At 39.6% G+C, this 17,896-nt stretch overlaps 1 protein-coding gene across 1 annotated transcript; it reads left to right on the forward strand.

Annotated features, from left to right (window-relative positions):
* Positions 1–7,535: 7,535 nt before the first annotated feature.
* Positions 7,536–16,499, forward strand: LOC118232302 (cadherin-related family member 5-like). Its single transcript, XM_035427186.1, has 14 exons — positions 7,536–7,625; positions 8,217–8,425; positions 8,690–8,746; positions 9,310–9,402; positions 9,561–9,647; positions 9,764–9,874; positions 9,982–10,152; positions 10,383–10,473; positions 10,602–10,708; positions 11,228–11,428; positions 12,151–12,288; positions 12,482–12,560; positions 13,174–13,373; positions 14,880–16,499. The coding sequence occupies exons 1-14, from the start codon at positions 7,559–7,561 to the stop codon at positions 15,489–15,491; spliced, it is 2,223 nt and encodes a 740-aa protein (XP_035283077.1). The 5' UTR covers positions 7,536–7,558; the 3' UTR covers positions 15,492–16,499.
* Positions 16,500–17,896: the final 1,397 nt, after the last annotated feature.

A 17,896-nucleotide genomic window follows, 5' to 3' on the forward strand; every position in this document is an offset into this window, starting at 1 on the left:
ATTACACACATTAGTTGCAGTGTAGACAAGAGTGTGGTTGTTGACAGTTACATGCATGCACTTTTAATTACAACCTTCTCAGCCACTTTCATACCTGAAAAACAGATCAGATGGAGAACCTATTCAAATTGGTATGAATACAGGTTTGCTGTAGTTTTCCATACTTTTTTGCAGGTTTACAAACAAAAGTCTGCATAAATCATATGTTTTGTTATTTGAAATATTGTTTCAGAGTTTGTGTCAAATTGATTGGAAAATGAGTGATTATAGTGTCATAAAGCATAAAGAATGGCTTATTTATGAAAAAATACAAATCATCTCAATATGCAACTCCTAATTACAACAGAAACTCAAGCACAAAGTCAGATTTAGTTGGTGGCATTTTGCCATGGCTTTGAATAGGAGTTGAGACCCATGGCTTCATAAAATCCTCAAAAAAGGTTGACAGGAGCACTAGACAGTTAAGCATACAAAAAAACACAAACCTTTAGATGTTCTCTTCTATTTCTCTTTAAAGACTCAATATTTCTACCATAGGGGTCAGACAGTCTTAGTAGTACTCCAAAAGACCATTTAAAAACAACATGAAATAAGAGTCTAAGGTATGCTCTCAAATATTGGACTGCTGTGCAGTTGCTAAGTTTACAATACAAGTATTTTGCTTTTCTGAGCATATTTATCTTTTCCTTTTTTTCATGCTGATTAAATCAGATGATGAAGAATGCTCTCTTCTGGTCTCAGATTTCTTAGATCAGCTCTGGTGATCTATTCCTCATGCAGAAGGCTTGAAGCCAACAATTTGTGGTGGCATAACACAAAGTTTTAAGAATTAGTTTTATAAAAAGTGGAATGGTGTGCTTTTTTTTCATTTAGTGCCTTTTCTTTTTTTAAAGCACAGAGACAAATGCAGCAGAAGAAGCACCCGAGAGAGCCACTGGAATCATGTTGTACTCGCTGTGGTAATTCCTGCTCACACTTGCTTTCATCATTTCTCCTAAAACCTTCCAAAACCATTTTTTCCCCCTCTCAGCTGGAGTTCGTTCTGTGTGTGATATTATGAATCAGCAGTGATTTAACTGCATAATGGTACATCTGTGCTCGGCATAAGAATGACAATATTGCAAGCAGGCAAAAATTCTGTTCTTTCTCTGTGAATTAAGATAAAGTGCCCAACTGGTTTCACAGATGCCCTGCCACTGGTGTGGAGCTGACGTGCTAACGGCCCCCTACCTGGGCTGTGTGGTCACCTGACACATGGCAGTAGGTGGTAAAAGCACTGCACGCACCACCCATGGCTCCTGTATGTGTACGCTCCATAAAATCCTTCTGGGAAGGAACAAGCGGCTCTCCAGCTTCATCACCTGCATAAGAAAGGGACTATAAAAGAGTCTATAAATAATAAAAGACTCTGTCCTTCTCTATAAAATAGTCATGCTGTAAAATTTAGATGGCCAATGACCGTATGTTAATTTTATTCTAACTTAATGAACTAGGAACATCACTTTGTGTTCCCTTTAAAAAGTCTGCTGTTAACTTGTAAATGAAAACTCTTTCCTTCAGAGTGGATGGCAGGAGAACTAAGAAGCTAGAAAAGCTACATTTTAATGTTAGGAAGAGGATGTGCAGAGGCTGTTTGCAAGACTGTGTGTGTTCTATGCGCAAGAGCAATGCCTGACATGCACTCAGAACATGAGTGTTCTGGACATATTTTTGGTGATATTTATATGCATTTTCAGTACTCATATAAAGCTGTGTTTGGCCGCATTACAAACACACTCATAATGCATAATTAGGGCTTAGTATGTATTCTGTACATGTGCATAATTAAGTTCTGTTTTTGTTCTGCTTAGATTTTTTACATTTTAAAAACAATATGTGGTCTTTGAATGTGAATAAGGTGTATTGGTGTATGAATGTGTATTTGCTTTCTTTGACTACTCTGAATCTGCTGTGGCTCTGTAGATTGTGTAAGCACACCAGTCCCACTCATATGCAGTATGACTTTGTGTCAGTATTACAAAGACATGTGATTTTGCTGAGAATAGCAGCTGTAGTTAGGCAGCTATTTTGTTTTCACTTAAATGGCATTTATTGTATAGTACATTTGTTAAATGAATAAGAAAAAAATCATATCAAAGAAAAAATTCAATTTTTTGCTTTAAAAAACTGAGCTGTCAGGAAAAGTAGATTCTGAGGAATTGCATATGTCCACATTGAGGAAAATTATATACGCATCTATTTTGTAGAAAATATGGGAATGCGAATATTAGCTGTGGAAATATTCCAACAATTATTATAAGAAATAAAGTTATCTTTCATCAAAAGAATTAAGTAAGAAGTATAGCAGCAGCACTGAGGGAGGATGTAAGGGTGCGTTTCTGAGTACTGATACGACCAAATCTGATAAGTGCATTCATGTTCATCTAAACATTCAGCTGTTTGGTCTTGTATTACTTTAAGACAAAACCTGCTCCATTGCTTTGAAGATGCAGGGAAAAAAAACATTTCAGGATGTGGCACAAGTAATCTTTTTCAATTCACTTTTATTTTTTCCTGCAAGGAAAGAGTAAAGGAGTACCTCAAGTACCTCCAGTTTGTTGCCTCCCATCAGCCACGGTGGAAATTTTGCTGAAACGTGTGTGTTTCCCAGATTTTACACACACCCTACCCCCTTCTCTACACCCTCCCTGCAAGGCTTGGCATTTCACAGTGCATGCAGGAGGGCACATCTGTCGCCAAACAGTGAAACGGGATCAAAGGTGATCAAAGACTGGGATTTCAATTCAAAAGCAATAAAGTGTGAAGTGACACAGCCTGCTATGCAGGACAGGTCGGTGTGTGTTCGAAGGTGACAGGTTGTTGACCACTGCTGGGGAAAAATCTGCATATCAAAGTGCTCAAACTGCAAGGAGCAGGGACTACAAGCTCCCCCTGGTGGTTTGTGTTGGTCATGGCTACTTCATGCTTGTTTGTATTCTTCTCTTCATAGAAATGACTTCATACTTATCATCTCTTGTGTGCCATGGGAAATAAAACATATGCACGTAACAGGAATAAAGGGAAAACCGTCTGTCCATGAAGAGCTGTACGTTAAAGACAGCTAATTTGGCTACACACCTGCAGCTATTAACTGTTGAACATACTCCACTAAATTACATTTAATTTAGTGGAGCAAATAACCGTAACAGTAAAACACACTTTCCAGAGACACATTCGATTTTACATCTAATTCTCCTTCTGTGAGTTGTAATCAATATTGCTATATCTGTTTTATACTTTGAGCCCCCTGTGTGTGTGATAACGGCTGAGCTTATTTACAAACCATATTTTCCAGGAAATGATGGAGTTAAAGCATCAGGGCCACAAAATGAGAAATACTATCCTCAGAAGCATCGCCAGAACTATTTATATGGTTGGGGTTGCATAGATCAAGTTGGGCCAGAACTACCTAGATGGGAATAAACAATTGGATGCAGTGGTTCAGCCACGGTCAATGGGGCAGCCAGGATACTATTTAAGTGGTCTTGGTCCACCCTCGCCCGCCTGTGCCTATGCAGTCAAACAGAATTTGCCTGGGTGCTCACAGATACCCAAGGTATACTAACAGGACAAGTGCATTGCCACTGTATACTCACAGGATACATAGGCCTACAGTGTCCCTGGGTGGAAGAAGTATGGGCATTTACAATCCTTTTTGAATCTGGTTAAATTAAGTGCAAAATGCTCAATGTTTGATGCTAAAATCTTATTCAAGAATTATTTTAACTATTATTGAGAATAATCAATTGGACAACAGTGTCCTGTGCTGTGATGGCCACACAGAATTTGCAGCAAGTGAAAAAGGTTTGAATGCAAGTTAATCCAGTTTCAGAACGTTGCAGCCAGCTGGCTGTTATGTGCTCACACGGATTTGCAGTAATCTGCTGCCTCGGATATTCTGAGGATCTCCGCAACGACTCGTTTGCAGCAACAGGTTGCTCTTGGCAAGAAACCGCGCTGACAAACCAGCATCACTCGTGGCCCAAGAGCTAGTTCACGCTTAGTCGGACTTCTCTGGTTGACTTCGCACTCAGGCGGTATTTCTTGTATCGGAAATGCCCCTAAACTCTGTCTGCACTGTGCGATCTTAAATCTGGGAAAGCGCGCGGCCTCTTCCATCGGATGATCTATCCTAGAAAATTTTAGGGTAGGATATGTCACAGACACTGCACCGCAGGCATGCAGAGGCCGATGGAATTCTGGAAAAAGGACGCGAAGCTTTCCATCCTTGATAACGGTGGCAAGAACATTGTAAGTGCGAATTCTGTTTCACAAGAACGATGTGAGTGCTCTCTCTCTCTCTCTGTATGTGTGTGTTTAGCTTGGAGACACATCAATTCTGTGAGTGGTTTACCTCTCATTTTTGTGTAGATGGATGGGTTGTGATTGCTATGATTTCCTAAACTCTTTGAGGCTTCAACATTGTTTACTGTCATTAATGTTGCTGAATTGAGGAAACTATTGAAAACAACTGAGAAAACAGGGCTGTGGTGAGAGTTGGTAGCGACACTTGTAGATGTTGGAGGAGGATTAGACAACAGTTGACAAAAGCTGCTCAGTAAGTGTGAGAGTGGGCAGGGGGCTTTATGTCTGAAGAGCTTAGAGGTTAAGTGACGTATGCTGCTGAACACCCCTGTAATGTTACAATAATTCTCTAGGGAGAGTGAGAGTCACTTTTCTGTAACATTGATCACAATCATCACAGTAAAGTCTTTGTTGCACTTACATGGCGCACAATTAAAGAATCAATGTACAGATAATTTACAGTGCCTCCTCTTAAACATTGTCATTGCTAAATGTTTAAATTTCGGATGTGAAGTATGTTTAGTTCTACCAGCATAGTAGCGAAGTAATCACACTGTGGTGTTCTTACTAGGAAAACAATTAGCCTGTTGAAAAGCTTTAATACAATGGCTTTCATTATCACCATACATTCTGTTAGGACAACAGTCTTTTGACCACCAGTGTCTTGTTTATTTACTGAAACAACAACAAGAGGACAGTATAAAGAGATTTTACAACAAAGCGTAATAATTTACCATCCTCTTCCATAAATGTGCTAACGAGTTTAGGCTTTTGTGCTGAAAGGAATTTGGGTGGATGGGTGTGTGTGTGTGTGTGTGTGTGTGTGTGTTTACAGTACCGTGTGTGAAGACAGGCTGTTATTATTGCAGTAAAGAGTTCACACATGGTACTGTAAAGACACACACACACATACACGCCAAATGCACATGTGCACAAACATTCACATGCATATGTGGACACAGAAAATTAGAAAATGGTAAAATTGGTAAAATTCCCATTTAAGAGATTGTGTTAAGGGATATTATGTCCTGTCATAGTCCTGTAATATAGTTTTATCAGACTGGCATTGTGTGTTAGACTAGCTAATTCTCTAATCCCCAATTTAGGCACATTCACATTAGCAGACCACTCCGTTGGCTGCCGTACTTCAGTGATGACACATTAGCAAGAAAAAAGCATGCAGTGGCGTCACTATTGCATGATGAGGTAGGCGATGCCCTGCCAACTGAAATTTTCCCTCCTTTGACAACCCCGTAGTCAGACATTATGGACTCCATGTTATAAACTATGATAATCGTGTATTCTCAGTTGATGCTGAAGTTTCACGATTAAACCCCACTGTATGTCAGCATACTTTCCCACATATGTTCGTGAGCATGTGAAAAGACTGCTCTCTGTGCTTCTGTCAAGCACATTATCATTGCTCAGCACACTGTATCTGTTCAATATATCTCCCAGTACAACTCCCACGCCCCCACTCTTATAATTTATAATTGTCTTGAAGGGATTTTTTTTTGTTGCTGCTTGTTTGCCAAGGCTATTTTAATAAAACATGTAGGCTCAAGTCATATTTTCTGCCTTATAATGTTACAGCTAAACCCCTGCAGTCACTAGACTGACAAGGGCTAACACAGTCACTCAGCATAAGATGTCAGGTCCTGTACAAGGGATTTATTCCAGCCCTGAAGCGCTATGAAAACATTACCATTAGAAGACACAGACTGTATTGTCTGATCTGAAAAAAAACATGAAAAGGAAAAAAAGTCTGCATTTTCTCTCATTTCCTCTCCCTTGATTTATTTATGTATTTTATCTCCTGTTTGCTTATTTATACCATTCCTTTTGGGCACTCGCGGTTTGGTAGCTGACTTTTGGGGGTGCAGTGAATTAAGGGTAAGTTTTGTGATCCTTCCCAAAATAAAGCTATAGTATGAACTTGGCTTCCCAATGAGCTCAAGCCTTGTTCATCATCTACACAGAAAGCATCAGCCCTCTTGATCCTCTTCCTTCTCTTAGCGGATTGATTGATTATTAAATTAGTATTATGACATTGTGATATTATGCATGTGTGACTCCATTATGATGGTTTGTTGTCCCATAATGGGTAGGAAATACTTTGAGCAGATGTGTTTATTATAAATGTTGCTCTTAATGCAGGTACATGTGCTGCCTTAATTGCGAATCGAACACTATCCAAGATGTTAATGCGGTTTTTGGAGTTCAGAAATTAGTACACAAGGCTAGGTGCTACGCTTTGTTACAGGAAAATGCACACTGTTAGCGACCTAAAGTAGTATCACTGGCCATACAGATAATCAGTTTTTGTTAATACTGTTTGGCAAGTAACTACTTAAGTGTAGGTGTGCACACTGATTTGGGAAGAAAGGGCTAATATGGTGCCCATGATTCAGTCAGTGACAGTGTGTGAACCATAATTTATCGCCCACAAAGCGTGTGATAATGTGTTTGTCGGTGACAAAGGCTGACATCTAGTGGCCAATTCAATGAAAGCAGATACATGGCTTAGCACTACAGAAGCACCAATTGCTGTATCATCCACTTAAGGACAAAGTTCACAACACTGCCACCATGATGACAAAGCAAGTGCCAACAATTCTTGATATCGTTATAGGGGCATCAGACAATGCCTTTACCTAATTGTTGTCTCAGAGGTAAAACAAGAAAATATGAGTTGATAACAAACAAAAATCAAGTCACTCTTTTTTAGTAAGTATTAAAAATGCTGTTAATTCCTTTATTGTTGATTATTCAAGTGCCTTGATTTCTTCTGTTAACAAATTTAATGGACCGTTTAACGCACTCCTTTTTACCGAATTCTTACGTTATAGAATCCTGGCAGTTCTCCTTCTTACCTCTTTCTTTTCTCAAGAAAATATGGGATTTTAAGGGATTACAAAAGATGAGAGTCCATTAAAAGCCTTTTGGAATGGGGAACTCCCCGTGCACTGACAGGCTACAGTGAAATCTGCGCTAGCAGCTTTACTGCTGCCTGGAGCCTATTAACAGTGTCCAAAGATGGACTAATTGGTTCAAGGCATTTGAAAAGTCATAAGGAGAAAATGAAGAGTGAACAAGGGAGTGAGTATGAGGGCTCAAGACAGGTTTTTTTTGGCTAAGTTACCTTTTTTCCATCTTTTAGCTGATATCATTGATATTTCAAACCTGAGGCTGGAGTCCTGATGTGTTGGCAGCCATGTTGAAACTCTGGAGTGCACTACTCTGCCAGATGGCAATACATATCACTTACCACACTGTCAAAGGTGATTTTTTGCTTCTTACTTCAAAGTTTCTATGTCAAATGTGTCAATGTGTATTTAATTCATTCAAAATGTTGCATTTTATAGGCCTCTTAAACATAGTACAGAAACCAAAGTACATAAAATACCCTTAAATAAAAGCAGAGAATGTGGATTTTAACCACATGTGAATTGTTTTATTACCAATGTAAAATTGTCGAATACATGGACAAATCAAGAGCAAAATATGTCTTTGTCCAGAAAATGGAGCTCATTGTATATGTAGTGTTATAGTGTAAGACAATATCAAATGTAAAATCATTTAAAATTATTACTTGTTTGTGCAATGGTTATATTAGCAGATATATACAATGTTCTTTTATTCTTATTAATTTATCAATTGTTCCTTAGTAACCCATGTATTTCTTTACATATTTTGGATTTTATTCTGTATAATAATTTTGTCAAAAATGTGTGCTGCTGTGGTGAAATTTACTAGTGTATGAAATTAAAATTATCAAAGCTGCAGTACTATAAGCTTCCAGTGCACATGTGAAACGTATCTGTTAACAATATTTTATTATTTGCTAACACAGTATTCCATTATTTTCACAGCAAACCTATGCCTTGGGGGTCAGGACATCTTTGCCACAGTCAGAGAAAACAGCCCCACTGGAGAGTTCATTGCAAACCTCAGCATCATTGGAGACCCAGCAGCCAATAGCCTGCGCTTGTCCCTCACCGGAGACAATGCTGATTGGTTTTTTCTAGAGGGTAAAACCATTAGGCTGAACTCATCCTTCTCAAGGGCCCTGGATCGAGAGGTAATGGGAAATCCACACTACCCCCTCAGTGTATCACTGTACGTTGTGTATCAACACTGCACCAACTGTTACACTCTGTTAATGTCCCTACACTGAACTCCTACACTGTCAGAATTACACCACATTTTGTTCTGTTGTCAACATACCTGTGGCTTCTTCAGGTAATCAGTTGTAAAGCCAATTTTTTTTGTGTGTATTTGTAAATGTTTGCCTCTTTACTATGCTAGTATGACTGATCTTGTTCTTGTTTTTCTATTCTCAAAGGTCCAGGGATCAATTTTAATGGCAGCTTTGACATGCTATGAAGAAGATACAATACAGGTGTGTGTTTATCTGTTCAATCAGATTTAACCGTCCAGTTTGGAACAATTTGAAGAAACATGTACATACGAGCCAGTAAGAAGAGTTTTTCAGGTGCAGCAAAAGGGTCTCTCTTCTTACCCATGTAGCTGGAAAACAGATGTGAAAACTCCATGCTGATTCAAATGAATTTTTTTACGTTGTATTCTACTTATACTTGTATTCCCTCAAAAATAATAATGTTTGACTGTTCTGAGGTTCTTACTTAAACCTTAACCCTCCTGTTCTGTTCATTTTTTAGGTACAGCAAAAATGTTCCCGGGTCAATCCCCATACAGGGGGGGTTTGCAAATACATGAAATGAACCATTTTCATTTAAAATGTTGATTACACTAATTAAGGCCAGTAGAAGAAGTTTCATACTGAAAAAATAGTATTTTTCCTAGATTTTCAAACTTTAAAAAGGGTCAATTTGACCCGCAACATAACAGGAGGGTTAAAGTCTATTAAATAATTCTATGAATGTGTGGGAGAAGCGCATACTGTAAATATGAACTGTAAATATGAACTCTTTCTTTTTCCAGAGTAAATATAGGATAATGGTGGAGATTCTTAATGAAAATGACAACAGACCAGCATTTCTAGAACATACTATTCAACCGTTCCGTATAAGTGAGGTAAGTGTGTATTCCTATGTGTGCTATTATCTAATCAGATATCACATACATTAAGACAGAGAGACAATTCCAAAGGGGAGCTTCTCGACACTGTGAGATTTGTGTATTTGGATGTGTGTTAGTGTGGCTGAAGAAAATATAATATCTTTTCCCTCCAGCTGACTCCGATAAACACTGTGGTGTTCACTGTCCAGGCCAGCGACGCAGATGAAGATATCATCATGTATGTTATTGACCGAAATTGGGTATGTGGCTCGGAGCACTCAACACCGTCAGATGTGCACTGTGCTGATAGTGGGGAAGGCATTAAAGGCATTATGCTTGCAAGTGACCATTGATTTGCAACGCTTAATCTTCACAGCCTGACGCCTGGTACTTCAGGATAGACCTACCCAACAGCGGCAAAGTCATTCTGGATAAACCGTTGGACTATGAGACCAAAACGCACCTGGAGTTTGTCATTTATGCTGCGGTACATCTCCTTATATCGTGGAGTTCTTTGCTTACTCACAACCCACGCAGTCATGATGATAGTAATAATTCCAAGCTGCTGTTTTTGACCCTTCTGTTTTGACACAGGAAATGAACACCAGGGAGAAGAACAGTGCCATGGCCACCATTACTATCAACGTGCTGGATGGGGATGACCAGTACCCTCGTTTTCTGCCTTGTACCCCTCTCTCTAAGGACCAGACACACCCCATCTGCATTAACCCGATCTACATTGTCAACATCACGGAGAAGGACCAGGCAAGAGTCTCTGTTCAGCAACAGAGTTGTTACGAAAGTATAAGAAACATACAGTGTCTCCTGAGAGTTAAGTGTAAATCCTGTCTTCTTTGACCCACTGGAATCAGAGAGTAATGTGCCTGCGTGTACTATGTTCTTTGATACAAGTTTGTTGCAGCTGCTGATATGATAACAGGTTGTTATCTGTTTTGGTGTCTGTGTCAGTATGACGCCTGTTTTCTGTTTTACAGAGCAAAGTCTTATATTTCTCTCCTGGCCCAGTATGTGCTGAGGATGGAGACAGGGGTCTGAGAACACCATTGCTTTACAGAATCCTGTCAGGTGGGACGAGTCTGGACAATTGGGCAAAATCACTGTCAAAACAACAACATATCTGGGCCTGTGTGTTAAGATTTGTGTAAGTTTTCATGTGCATTTTGCATTGTTGTAAAGTGTCCTACGTGCAACAGGTGCTGACAATGGGAGGTTCCGCGTTAACAACGAGACAGGAGAGGTTGTACTGACGAGGCCTGTGGAGAACAGACTGCTGACCCCTATTCACAGACTAAGGATCATGGTAAGAGACATACAGCAACTGATATAAAATTAGTTTTCCCATTCTTAATTCAAACCCCAACATTTATTGTGATAGATCGATATCGATCCAGGGTCAGAGCCCACTCCTTCATGGTCAACAGAAGCCATGATTCCTGTTGATATATCTGTAAAGAGTGTCATTCATAGAAGTAGGTCTGCAGCTGACAGATCATTTAAAAATTGCACTGCTTGAACATGCAAAAAATATATGTTTTGTTTCTCCCACAATATATTACACAATTTTCACATGGACAAACCACATATTTATATATGTTGAATAATAAAATGAACTGGGTGATTTTTTGAGCAATGAGAGATGTTTATATGAAAGCTATAGTCAAGTGGCTGAAGTCATTTTTAAATTTTATACTTAGTTACTGAGAAATGGCTGTGTTTATTATGCACACACATTTAAATTTAATGTACATACAAATATAAAAATAGCATGGATCTCATGGGTTTAGACTATATTTTGTGAAATGATTCTCATCTCCTTCAGGCTTTCCAAATAGATGACCCAAAAAAGTACACGGTGGCAACAGCCCTGGTCCGCGTTCTGGCTGAGAACCACTTCCCTCCTCGGTTCAACAAAACCACGTACAAGGGCCTCATCACAGAGAACAGTGACGCGGCGGCGCTGGTCAGCACCTACGAGAACACTGTCCTAGTGCTCCAAGCCACCGACCTGGATTTCAGAGAAGTACGATGTGGAAAGCCCTCTCTCTGACTTTCATCTAATCCTCATTAATGCCTAATTAATTTAACACATTGAAAATGCCCATAGAATGGAATTAGTGGACTGAAATTAAACTAATACTGCAAAATGGTGAGATTATTTTGTCTAATACATTCACTTCGGTGATGAACTAGTACCAGCGTTCTGTGATGTTCCGTTTGTGAAACTGAACGGCGGCAGATGGGAGATTATCGTGTAATTCTTTCCACACGATGCTGTGCCAATTCCAGCCCCTTTATCTGTGTCCTGTTCACTGTAATCCACTCGGCAATTTTCTTGTAATGTTGCTCCTCTGGTCGTCTGTCAGACCTGTCAGAACTTTTCTGACTCCCTGGATATATTCAGTTTGCGTGGTTGGTTAGTAACAGTTGAGACAGTTACTCCAAGTTTTCTGTGGTCTCTATCAGGCGAGGCTTGATGTGATATTAGTTATAGTCAGGCATGTATGAAAAATGGGTGTGCTTCTGTTAATGTTAAGAGCAACATACATCCGTTTTCATGTGAGATTACTGTGATTAGTATCAGGTATGCTACCTTTGTTTTTTCTGATGAATATTTCCTTGTATTATGCTTCTTACATATTTGTCTGTGTTTCATCTAAACTGTATCATTATCCAAAAGTACTGTGGGTATTCATTCTGCTTCCACATGTGGCTAACGTTCAGTATTCTATCATCGTATTTTAGGGGATCAACCCTCAAATCCAGTATTCTTTAAGGCCAAAGTCTAACAACACAACACACAGACTCTACCGTATCACACAGGAAGGCCTTGTGATTGCCAGAACCAATCATCTGAAAGCATTTGAGAAGCACTTCTTGGAGGTAAGCAGAAAACTGGTTAAAGACATACTGTGATGTATCTGCACATTGGATACATAAAGGATACATGAGTATATGAGAATATTTAGATCCATGAAATGAAATTGTGTACATGTGCAGTACATTTACAGTAATGTGAATGCTGTGAAGGTGCAATAATCTGAATACTGTACATGGGCAGTGATTTTTTTTGCAGGTGCTTGCTACAGATCCAGAGTCAGGAGAGGTGGCCAAAGCCTCCATTGTCATTGAAGTTCTCCAGAAAGGACACCAAGGTACGACACTCAGATCAGAGCTGACTGGGGTGAGGGTTGTGCACTTTGCTTCCTGCACAAAAGATTACATGTCCACACCATCTGCCCAGAAGTGCCTGCCCTGACCTCTAGGTTTTCCACACAGAGGCAATGAAGAAAACGTCATAAGCTACATGCTGTACTGAATGCATGGCTAATTGGTGCCTAACCCACAAAGGAGCATAGCCTGCTTTATTGTATCTGTCAGTAATCGCTGGCAAACCCATGAGGAGAAGAAATCAGCCTGAGAAATTGGATTAGCGGCATGATCTTCCACAAGAGCAAATGGACACACGCAGAGGAAGGGCTAAGCCATCTAAACACTGACCATCAAGCTGTGCAAATGCTTTATGTTCCATATACAGTATGGACACAGCGTGGATGTAGCAGCTGATGAAGTTCACAGTGAAAACTTCACTGAATACAGTTTAATTCATATGAAAGTCTTGCAAAATAATGTCTTAATTTTGTGAAGGTCTTGCAGAATATGCTTTAATTTTTATGAAAATCTTGCAGAATAAGACTTTATTTTTGTGAAAATCCATCAGAAAATAAAATAAAATTGTTGAAAAAATAAAATAAAATAAAGTTTCAGTTTTTGTTTCAGCACCCCACAGCCCTTTTGGAGAGCAGTGGACGCCCGGCAGGATGGACGTGGGTACGGCGTGGGGTGTCGCCATAGCGGCGCTGCTGTCACTGGGGGCTGCCGCTGTCCTGTTCCTGCAGCTGGTCAGGAGGCGGCAACGGGATCCGGCAGATCGGGGGTCGGTGGCACTGGGGAAACACCCCAATGTGGTAAGAACCGCGGACTCTGGAACCTCCAGACTCAAGCTGAGTCTTTAAACTTAATGTGTTTGAGAGTGTGCGTGTGCATGTGTGCCTACATGCCTACGTCTTATTGTTTGTTTGTGTGTGTGTGTGTCTCTACATTTCATTTGTATAAGTGTCAGAATGCTGGAAACGAGACCAAACTGCAAATGTAAAGCTTAGGCAAATTATGATTTTAAAAAGTGTTTATGCATCATTATTTTGGCTCATTTGCTTGGTTATTTATCCATGGGTTAAAGTCAAACTGATCCAGGTATTTTCACAAAGATTTAGTTTTTATTCTGTGCTAGTTCTCAAGATGCATTTTCCAGACAGGTTACAAGTATTAATATCCAATAATTCCTCCTCCCTTCTCCACCCCTGCATATTTCTGCAACCATGCTACTCATTTAGACTTTACAGTGGTTTCACCAGGTGAGCATTTGTATTAGTCAGCATCTGTATTGAAGTGGCAGTGGTTGTAAAACTGAAAAAGTGTATTTTCATTGCATGAAAGTACAAGTGAATGCTTGTCATAATAGCATGCTGTAAAAATCGGTCCTGAAACTGTTTTAATCCACCCATTTTTGTAAAATACAATTAAGTTTCATTACCAGACATAAAATGTTAATAGCCATGGTTTTATGTAATATACTAATCAGCTTAAGCAAGGCACCCACAGTTTGTGGTGAGTGGGTGAACTTAATATCAATACACTATGTGTTTAATTTTTCATTGACAGCTAGAATAATTAGTCAATGATAAAACATTCAGAATAAATGCAAATGTGCTGGACATTCTGAACCGTTAACATTTAAAATGACATTTGTTTTTATTAATCACCAATACTGAACAAAGTGTTCAAATGGAAAACATAAATAATTAAAAATAAAGCTAAAACTGGTCAGTGTACAGCCTGTGTTTCAGTGTACAACCTGTGTTCAGTGTAAATCCTGTGTCTAGAATATAGTCTGTGTTCAGCCTACAGCCTGCATTCAGTGGACAGCCTGTGCCCAGTATACAAACTGTGTTCAGTGTATAGTCTATGTTCAGTGCACTGTTTGTGTTGAGTGTACACCCTGTGTTCAGTGTGCATTCTTTTCTGTGTACAATCTGTGGTTCATGTGGTGTAGTCTGTTATTGTTTCTATTGTGATTTATTTGGCTGTGTGAATAAGGTGCTCCTTCTGACAGTGTGTAATTTTTTCAGACAGACACCTATGGTCAAAAGCTATTTGAAGTGAATGTCATCCTGTTTTAATAATGTTGGCATCTTGTAATTGTCCATTCACGTTATAATTAAAAATGTGATAAAACACAGTAGAAATATTTTTCACTTGTTATATCCTAAATTAATTCTGTCATGTAAAATACAAAATTCTGATAAATTATTTGACAAATTGACGGCATATCCCACAGGAGGGAATAGGAGGCATGGCAGGAAGTTGGCGAGACGAGTAGGAGGTTATCTAAATGGCTTTTCCCTGATTGACAGGTGAACCATGCAAGACCAGTGCCTCTAACGGAGGAAATCTATCACAATGAAGCATTTGACAATAGCAGCATGAGCTCACTTGCGCACGGCAAGCATGGAATGTATACCAAAAAAACGAACATGCCGGCAGTGAGGCCGTTCGGCTGGGATCGTGATGGCTCCACCTTTCCGAGCCAAGCCCCGCCAGTGTTCGTGGTCCCTGTGCCCCCTCCGGGGAGTGCCTCGTCCTCCATTCTGTCCAATGGGAAAACACCCGACAGGTCTGTTGTAAAGTCTGTGTCATTTCAGGAAGAAAGCGTGGTGAAAGACAAACAGTGGTGCGGTGAGGGCCGGCCAAGCTCTGGAGGGGTAGAAATGCACACCCTCCTCCAGGCAGATTGCTTGACTCCTTGGCTGGCGGCCATAACTGCTTCTGTACCAGGTGACTCAGGTCACATGGGAGGAAGAGACGCAGAGGACAGTCTTGATGAAGCAAAGCCACATGGTGATACTACACCCCCAGAAAGTTCAAAAGAACAGGAAAACACCACGTGTAGTGATGATGACGGTGACAATGATGAGGTGAATGAGCGTGAACGGGAGAATCAGTACCCAAGTCCATGCACTCCGTGATCTGCATCTCACAGGAAGAGGACCAGGGTAACAACTGTGAAGGACAGCATTGTAATGAGCCACGTTACAGCAAGGAGATGAAGGAACCTGATGAAAAAAATGGTCAGCATGAGACTGCTCTTCCTCCTTGCCAGGGGACAACGTCTGCAACGGCGAGCCAGTCAGACAACAAACAGAGGCAACCATAGAACCAAACCTGCCACTCTCCACAGTCTGAACTTTTCTTTTTTCCTTTTTTAATTGTGCTCTTAAAGAATAATGGTGTTGAAAGTCATGAAAGATATTATATTTATAATGTGAAATTTGTGTTTTATACATCTTATATTGCAGTTGCTCTGTTTCAGGGATGAGGAGAAATCATATCTGCATATTACATATTTATACTGAATGTTGTGGTATGTCCTTAGAGACCTATGATGTCTTGTACATACTGTAAAAATAATTAGGCTGACAAACCCATGCAATTACAGAGAGCGGAAGATTGCTGTATTACAAATTGTAACCAGTGTTAGTGCCTGTTATGTGGCTTGGTTGCCATTTTGTTGATATCCAGTCTACCCTGAGCCTGAACTGTGGTGCTATACAGCTTTTTGCTGGACGTCAGCGAAGGGGCATAAGAGGTCACGAAAGCTGGTTGACATGCTCAGCAGTAATCTTTTCACAGGCGAGAGAGCACATCCACAAGCATTACTTTAATCTCCCGCCCATCACTCTGTTTAATCCTACAACATGTCCCAAATGCATAGCTGCATATATAACAATAAAAAATGCTGTCACAAAAATCTAGAGTCAAATTAATACTGCAAGATTTAAAGCCATTTTCTAAAGAAATAAGGTGGTTTGACATGCATCATGCCCTAAATTAACCTTGTGTGCATGAAGTGTGTTCAGTATGTACCAAGACTGAACATATTCATGAGGTTTCATTTCAAATACATGAAAAATACAGAAAATACATCAGCATTTATATACTCCAAAGGGGCGTGGGTGTAATGCTATGTGGTTTCACAGAAGTGTCATTTTTTTATACTTCATGTATAATAATGAATAATGATAATAAAGCATAACTGAACTAACACTGTCCATTTTATGAGTGAGGGGAGCAAGTCATTCCCATTTTGGAATATGAGACTATTCATCTAATTATTTTTGGGAGAATCAGCCATACATTGGTAATATTCATTTTCTAAGCCACACATAAGGAATATCTCATCAGTTTATTACTAAAATATTGTATGGTTTTAATGTAAGCCTGCATATTTATTGAAACATTTTATGTTCGTGAAGGTTTCTTTAAACACTCCAAACATGTTGTATGTGGGAACAAACTCTGGGGAAGACGTTGGGTTGGATTTTTTTCATACTAATCACAAACGCATCTTGCTGTCAAAGGCTGCTTGTTAATATAAATGCTTATGACTATGTTGCCAGAAACATACCTGTCTTTGTTTTCACCTTTCATTTCTTTCTTTCTGCTCTAGGTGTGACCCTGTCATTCAATTCAGTTCCCTGCATCCGCAGCGGAAGAATTGACACATTTTTATTAGTGCTATAATGTTTGCAAGGTCATTGGTTATGCCATACAGACAGGATCCCCTGCCCTGACAGTAGAACAAGTTTATCATAAATGTTCTGAAGAGGTTGTCTTTCAACAGTTTTAATAGCTCTGGAATCTATAAGCTTTGCGCTATGCGTTGGTTGAACTAATGACATTTTCTCTAACATTAACGTGGATATGAACCGACTCATCCTCCTACAATGTTTTTTTCCTTCAGTGTTATGGCTGGAGGGTGTTCCTTCTGCTCTTGTGTAAATCTCAGAGATTAATCTGTTCTGAGATAAGTCCCACAGGTGGTCAAAGTGCGCTCTTGCAATAAATCTCAGAGATTAATTTTTTCTGAGATAAATCCTACACACTGTTCTGAGATCAATCCAATGCGATGTCCCCACAGGGCCACCTGGTACCCCACTCTGTTCCAATCCATGTTCCTCTCATTTCCTCTGCGGTTTTAGTACCAGTACCAGTTGTTTTATATTTGAAGTTTATACATAAATGCCTTCATAGCAGACAGTTATGAAAGAGTGATTTAATGACCACAATTGTAAACCTTGGCCACTCACTTTAATGATAATCAGCACCTCTCCTGCCTGGAGACCTCAGCCAGACAAAACAGAGAATAAAGTTTTTAGTTTTTAAGTTGGGAGGGATACAATAATACACACAACGCAAGCAATATTCCCCTGAAAGTACTGTGTCTGCATATGCAAATCCTCTAACTGAACACGTGCAAGAACTTCATATGAAAATCTGTGCAGTGTCTTTCAGTATCTTCAGTGTATATATCCTGTTTCGTTTTACTTCTGAATGTTTCCACAGTGCCTAAATCCTGTTTTATTTTCCATTT

Source organism: Anguilla anguilla, chromosome 7 (assembly GCF_013347855.1).
Source record: "Anguilla anguilla isolate fAngAng1 chromosome 7, fAngAng1.pri, whole genome shotgun sequence".
Classification (NCBI taxonomy): Eukaryota; Metazoa; Chordata; class Actinopteri; order Anguilliformes; family Anguillidae; genus Anguilla; species Anguilla anguilla.

What these genes read in the sequence shown, in the direction of transcription:
- LOC118232302 (XM_035427186.1), top strand. Translation starts at nt 7,559, where the DNA reads ATGTTGAAACTCTGGAGTGCACTACTCTGCCAGATGGCAATACATATC. An exon ending in ATGTTATTGACCGAAATTGG is followed by an intron (nt 9,648 to 9,763) that starts GTATGTGGCTCG and finishes TAATCTTCACAG; the next exon opens with CCTGACGCCTGGTACTTCAG. An exon ending in AGTTTGTCATTTATGCTGCG is followed by an intron (nt 9,875 to 9,981) that starts GTACATCTCCTT and finishes GTTTTGACACAG; the next exon opens with GAAATGAACACCAGGGAGAA.